Below are 6,881 nucleotides of genomic sequence, written 5' to 3' on the forward strand. Positions count from 1 at the left end.
CGTGAAGTTATGCATTTTGGAAGCTGGAGTACATAGTTAATGGCAGAATTCTTCACAGTGTGGAACAACAGTGGGACCTTGGGCTCCAAATCCATGGATCTCTCAAGATGAATGGGGTAGCTCGAAGACTTAAGAGTCATGAGGTAATGTTGCAGCTCTATAAAACTGGTTAGACCACACTTGCAATATTGTAATGTTTGCCTCATTACAGGAAGAATATGGAAGCTTTGGAGAGGGTGCAGAGGAGATTTACCAAGATGTTTCCTGGGTTGGGAACCAGATCTTATGAAACAATGTTATCAGAGCTAGGGCTTTTGTCTTTGGATTAAAGAAGGATGAGAAATTACTTAATAGAGGCCTACCAGATGATGAAAGGTATAGATTGAGTGGGCAGCCAACACGTTTGTCCCAGGGGTGACAGTAGCAAATACCAGAGGACATCTGTATAAAGTGAGAGGAGGAACATTTAGAAAAGATGTCAGGGATAAGTTTTATTACCCAGAGTCATGGGTGCATGGTCTGCATTGCCAGGGTGGTGAGCGAGGCTGGTACAATAGGAGCATTTAAGACTCTTAGACATACACATGGTTGAGAGGGTTTTGGGCCTCAGGTAGGGAAGGTTCACACTGTTCAGTAGGTTTACATAGACGGGCACAACATCGTAGGCTTAAGGTTCTGAATGTTCTAATGTAAACTGTTTTTCTGCTCCCACTACTTTCTAATCCACCCCAAAAGAAAGTTGACTTGATTTCTGTTCCATGACTCCTTATTAAATTTGTCACTTTTATCAAGAAACTGGCCTGGAAGATTCAGAACAGGATTTCAGTTTGTGCGTTGAATTTACACAACTGCACCTTAACAAAGGCATTGATGGAGAAAACCAAATACTTTGGACAGTAAAACCCCCACTTTTCAGAAAGATCTTAAGCACAAAGTAAATCAGAGTTAGTCCTGCAACATATTCCTGAAGGAGTGTGTCATTGTCAAATGTACCATCTTATAAATGTAATAGCCAGGCTGATCTGCTAGTTAGATAACATGCAGAAAATTACAGGACATTTCCTAGTAGATCTAGCAAGTTTTACCCCTCAATCAACATCAGCAGGACAGATTATCTGATACAACATATTGTTTGTAATTTGATCGTAGTGTTATCTAATTTACATTGTAACCTTACACCAAAAGCACCTTGCTCTGTCCTCATGAAATTTCTTATCTGAATGCAAATCTCCAAAAGCAACCTTCTGGATCCCTATTTCCCTATTTCTTCTAACATCCACAATGTTGTAGGTAATCAAGATTACGAGTGGTGCTGCAGGAAGGTCAACCACTCAATTGAGACGAGACTATTATTATCTCCTGCTTTATTTGTTCCTGGCATCAGGCAAATATCTTGTCTGCAATACATAAAAACCACACATGAACTTGCAATGCACAAAAGTGCTGGAGAAACTCTGCAGGCCATGCAGCAATGAGAGTAAGTAGAGGGTAACCAATAGTTTGGGCCTGAGCACAAGAAGATTTTCCTCTACCCTCCTACCCACACCTGTCCCTTCTTCCCTCCTCTCACCTTCTCTCCTTTCCTCCCCCAACCCTATCCCACCTTTCTATTCAGGTCCCTGCCTAATTTTTGCTTAAAACGACATAGGGCTCAGGCCAAAATGTTGGCTATCCTTTACGTCATATACATGCTGTATGGTTGCTGATCTTCTCCACCACTTTTGCGGAATGCTCCTTAGTCCCAATGTCTGCAGACTTTCCTGTTTAACGAACGTGAACTTGAATCTTGTTGCACCCTCATTACATCCCAGTGGGTTTTGCAAGCAATGGAATATTTTTGAAGCACTTGAGGATCTGAGGATGGACTTCAACTAACCACTTCCCAATTTTGCAATCAATCAAGAACATTGTAATGGGAATGAATAATAAAGGAATGACCTCCTTAGTAGTTTATACCCTACTCACAGGTTACCGTTATTCCAATTGTTATTTCAGGTCACCTCGTGGAAATCCTTAGCTTAATGATTTTCAGCGACACTTAATCTGAATAGAGCATAAGTTTATGCCATCTATATCGGCCACATTTAGAAAAGAATACATCTATGATTTCTCATTTCATTGCAGGGCGTATACCGAATCAATTATTGGAAGGCACTGTGGAACTAATAAGCAGGAGCGTCTGTACAGGACCAGAAGTTTATGGAAAGTTACTGGGACAGAATATGATGTGTGCAGGATATTTGGAAGGAAATTCAGTTGATGCCTGTGATGTATGTCGTAGCAAATAATGAAATGTTTATCATTTATTTTTTACATCATATTGGCACATTTATTTATCAAAGAGTTTAAATTGTGGCTTGTGAGCTTTCCACCACCTAGTATTCCAAGCAGCAGCAAATGTGTCTTCCTTGAGGTGGTTTGATTTGGTTTATGTCAGATCTACCAAGTCACAAGGAATTTTGCAGCAATTAAGCTATCATCTGTCCTCTGTACTGATTAACATTCTATAGTATTTTGGTAAATCTGACCAGAATTCAGAGAATTTAAAGGAATAAGAGCCAAGTTTTTCCAGGCATGATGATTTTATTCCAATCTCGTCCTGCCAGTGTAAAACACTTCCTCTGGACCTACCTCTTGTTTTTACTTCACTTACTTTGTTGCCATCCACTTGGAGCTTCTCCCATTATCGCTTTAATCATCCAGGGGTTCCAGCCAGGGATACGCCTAAAATCGCCTGTTACTTGGCATCAAGCTCTCTGACCTACTAATCACATGAGCTTTGATAATGGTAGCCATTTTGCTGTGGGGCCTCCTCACAGAAGTGACTTATTATTTCTTTAGCACATTGACATCGATGTGAATTTCCTCAGTTTCTCCAACACTGTGTGTTTTTACTTCAACCGCAGTGTCTACAGATTTTCGTATTTTACTTTCCTCAAAGTGCTGCTGGTTCCAGCAGCAGTAAACATGGTCTTCATATTTCCTGGGGTTGTTTGTACCACCCTACCATGACCCAGAAAAAAAGACCAACTCTCAGGTTAATGTAATCTTTGCACAAAAAAATCTCAATGCTGTGCAATTGAAAAACAGCATCTCATGAAGTAGAACAATGCCTTGGCATGTCATTATACTTGTAAAGTTCAACTCATGCATTTTTAGTGATTCAGGAAAACCCCTGGTATGCAGCACATTGGGGGATTGGTAGATACCATATAAGTAAATTTTTCAGTTGCTTGAGCTCGCTTCTTATGTGATTGATGAACTAATGTTGCGATGCGCCAATTTTAAACTTCCTTTTTTTTAGCTATTTATTTTCCATGATTTTTTTTTGCCCATTGCTTGATTTCTGGATACGGATAACAGAGGTCTTATTTTCATTTGTGTCTGATTCATTTACCCACCATGAAGTTCCCTCAAATAAATTCAATCAAGACCAAGGTACTTGATCAAAGCAGATTTAACTTTGGCCACCACAGTTAATTTAATTAGACCCTCAATATGTAAGTTGCAAGAAACATGTTTTTGGCACAAGTAGCAATAAATCATCACGAATGCTGAAATATTTCTCTTTGACAGGGTGATTCTGGAGGACCACTTTCTTGTGAGAAAGATGGAGTGCGCTATCTGTATGGAATCATCAGCTGGGGACAGAGCTGTGGAGTTAAAAATAAACCTGGTGTTTATACCATTGTCCCCAGGTTCCTCAGCTGGATAAGAGGGCATATTCAATAAATTGATATAATGTGAAACTTAACCTTCAACCAACATTTTAACCTAAAATTAAACTTTCCTCTCTGGATTTCCTCTTCATGTTTCCCTCCTCCCATTTTCCTCTGTGAATAATTAGTGTTTGCATGTTTATAAAACAGCATGGTTCCTTTTCATTTGTTACGCGGTATCTCAGTTGCTTCAAAGTAATACCTCTCCATGTAAATCATGTTCTTATCGACAGGTCTAACCCTGTCTTGTCCTCAGTGATATGCCTGTTTATTAAAACACTGACTTCAGGTGGTGGAAGATGAGAATAAATTCAGTTCACAATGACAGAGGTTGGACATAATTCCACTGGATCTGGCCTAGAGTAGAGGAAGGTCATTGTATTGTATTTTGTCTTCGATTTTCTTTCTGTTGGCTTCAATTTGTTGGTATTAACATGTGGCATGTTGAGCACTAACTGCAGGCTATAAATTTCTAGGCATTGATGATGCCTATACAAAAGCCATTCTATTATGAAGCCGTTTTTCATCCATCACAAATACCTTTATATTTAGAACATAGTGGAGCCAGTTTGGAGCTCTCCAAAGTGAACATGGAACTGAATGTACCTGTTTCAAATAAATTCGAATGGTTTCATCATCCTAATCCAATAGTTTTCATTTTATGACCATATGCAATGAGAAAGTTTGCATGCAACAGAAACAATGGAGACTGTTTCTCATCACTTGGTGTTTTCCTGCAGATTCCGCCCTGCTCCAGCTCCCTCAACAGCCCCTAAGGCTAGAGCTGGATGAGGTCCTCACCCAGGATGAGACATATAAGGCAATCGAACAACTGAAAAGTGACAAAGCAGCAGGTATGGATGGAATCCCCCCCAGAGGTCTGGAAGGCTGGCGGCAAAACTCTGCATGCCAAACTGCATGAGTTTTTCAAGCTTTGTTGGGACCAAGGAATACTGCCTCAGGACCTTTGTGATGCCACCATCATCACCCTGTACAAAAACAAAGGCGACAAATCAGACTGCTCAAACTACAGGGGAATCACGCTGCTCTCCATTGCAGGCAAAATCTTCGCTAGGATTCTACTAAATAGAATAATACCTAGTGTCGCTGAGAATATTCTCCCAGAATCACAGTGCGGCTTTCGCGCAAACAGAGGAACTACTGACATGGTCTTTGCCCTCAGACAGCTCCAAGAAAAGTGCAGAGAACAAAACAAAGGACTCTACATCACCTTTGTTGACCTCACCAAAGCCTTCGACACCATGAGCAGGAAAGGGCTTTGGCAAATACTAGAGCGCATCGGATGTCCCCCAAAGTTCCTCAACATGATTATTCAACTGCACGAAAACCAACAAGGTCGGGTCAGATACAGCAATGAGCTCTCTGAACCCTTCTCCATTAACAATGGCGTGAAGCAAGGCTGTGTTCTCGCACCAACCCTCTTTTCAATCTTCTTCAGCATGATGCTGAACGAAGCCATGAAAGACCTCAACAATGAAGACGCTGTTTACATCCGGTACCGCACGGATGGCAGTCTCTTCAATATGAGGCGCCTGCAAGCTCACACCAAGACACAAGAGAAACTTGTCCGTGAACTACTCTTTGCAGACGATGCCGCTTTAGTTGCCCATTCAGAGCCAGCTCTTCAGCGCTTGACGTTCTGCTTTGCAGAAACTGCCAAAATGTTTGGCCTGGAAGTCAGCCTGAAGAAAACTGAGGTCCTCCATCAGCCAGCTCCCCACCATGACTACCAGCCCCCCCACATCTCCATTGGGCACACAAAAAACGGTCAACCAGTTTACCTATCTCGGCTGCACCATTTCATCAGATGCAAGGATCAACAATGAGATAGACAACAGACTCGCCAAGGCAAATAGCGCCTTTGGAAGACTACACAAAAGAGTCTGGAAAAACAACCAACTGAAAAACCTCACAAAGATAAGCGTATACAGAGCCGTTGTCATACCCACACTCCTGCTCGGCTCCGAATCATGGGTCCTCTACCGGCATCACCTACGGCTCCTAGAACGCTTCCACCAGGGTTGTCTCCGCTCCATCCTCAACATCCATTGGAGTGCTTTCATCCCTAACGTCGAAGTACTCGAGATGGCAGAGATCGACAGCATCGAGTCCACTCTGCTGAAGATCCAGCTGCGCTGGGTGGGTCACATCTCCAGAATGGAGGACCATCGCCTTCCCAAGATCGTGTTATATGGCGAGCTCTCCATTGGCCACCATGACAGAGGTGCACCAAAGAAAAGGTACAAGGACTGCCTAAAGAAATCTCTTGGTGCCTGCCACATTGACCACCGCCAGTGGGCTGATAACGCCTCAAACCGTGCATCTTGGCGCCTCACAGTTTGGCGGGCAGCAACCTCCTTTGAAGAAGACCGCAGAGCCCACCTTACTGACAAAAGGCAAAGGAGGAAAAACCCAACACCCAACCCCAACCAACCAATTTTCCCCTGCAGCCGCTGCAACCGTGTCTGCCTGTCCCGCATTGGACTTGTCAGCCACAAACGAGCCTGCAGCTGACGTGGACTTTTTACCCCCTCCATAAATCTTTGTCCGCGAAGCCAAGCCAAAGAAAAATTCCTGGAAAGGGTAGAAACTGAATATTTTTGTTCCTACTTCCGAGTTGAGACTCGCCTGCACTGTTGGGAACTCTCTGCTTTTTTTCAGATTCAATAGACTGCAAATGATAGATTGATTTTCACCTTATTGGTTAGGTCGTTCAACATTCCCGACTTCTCCCTCTGTCCCTGGAACAAACTCTTATTCATTTGACAAGATCCTTTCCAAATTGAAATATGTTGCCATTAGAACCATTATTTTATATATATATTTTAATTTAGTGATACTGCATGGTAGCAGGCACACGAGCCCACGTTGACCAAAAACACCTGTGTGACCAATTCACCAAGGTTATGTGAGAAGTTTTGTTTCACAAAATATGACTTTACCTGATTGGCTATTAAAATTAGATAGATCTTCCATAGACCAGTATCCTCTCCACTGCAAAATCATTATCATCCTGAGTCTTATTAGCTACATTGCTTAGCACCATGGTCACAAATTCTTTCAGATTCATCCCCAGGTGTCAGGACAAGTCATCCCGAAAACTAGACTAATAACCAAGAGGAAAAAATACAGCGAAGAGAG

General features: G+C 42.3%; 1 protein-coding gene across 2 annotated transcripts in view; it reads left to right on the top strand.

Annotated features, from left to right (window-relative positions):
* Positions 1 to 4,362, top strand: part of LOC138744189 (hyaluronan-binding protein 2-like) — a 39,901-nt gene extending 35,539 nt beyond the window's left edge. For both annotated transcript variants that reach the window (XM_069899954.1, XM_069899955.1), the window contains 2 exons: positions 2,125 to 2,270; positions 3,577 to 4,362. In XM_069899954.1, the coding sequence (XP_069756055.1) occupies positions 2,125 to 2,270; positions 3,577 to 3,732 (302 nt within the window). In that variant the 3' untranslated portion in view covers positions 3,733 to 4,362. The remainder of the gene's footprint in view (positions 1 to 2,124; positions 2,271 to 3,576) is intronic.
* Positions 4,363 to 6,881: the final 2,519 nt, after the last annotated feature.

Source organism: Narcine bancroftii, chromosome 10 (genome assembly GCF_036971445.1).
Source record: "Narcine bancroftii isolate sNarBan1 chromosome 10, sNarBan1.hap1, whole genome shotgun sequence".
Lineage (NCBI taxonomy): Eukaryota > Metazoa > Chordata > Chondrichthyes > Torpediniformes > Narcinidae > Narcine > Narcine bancroftii.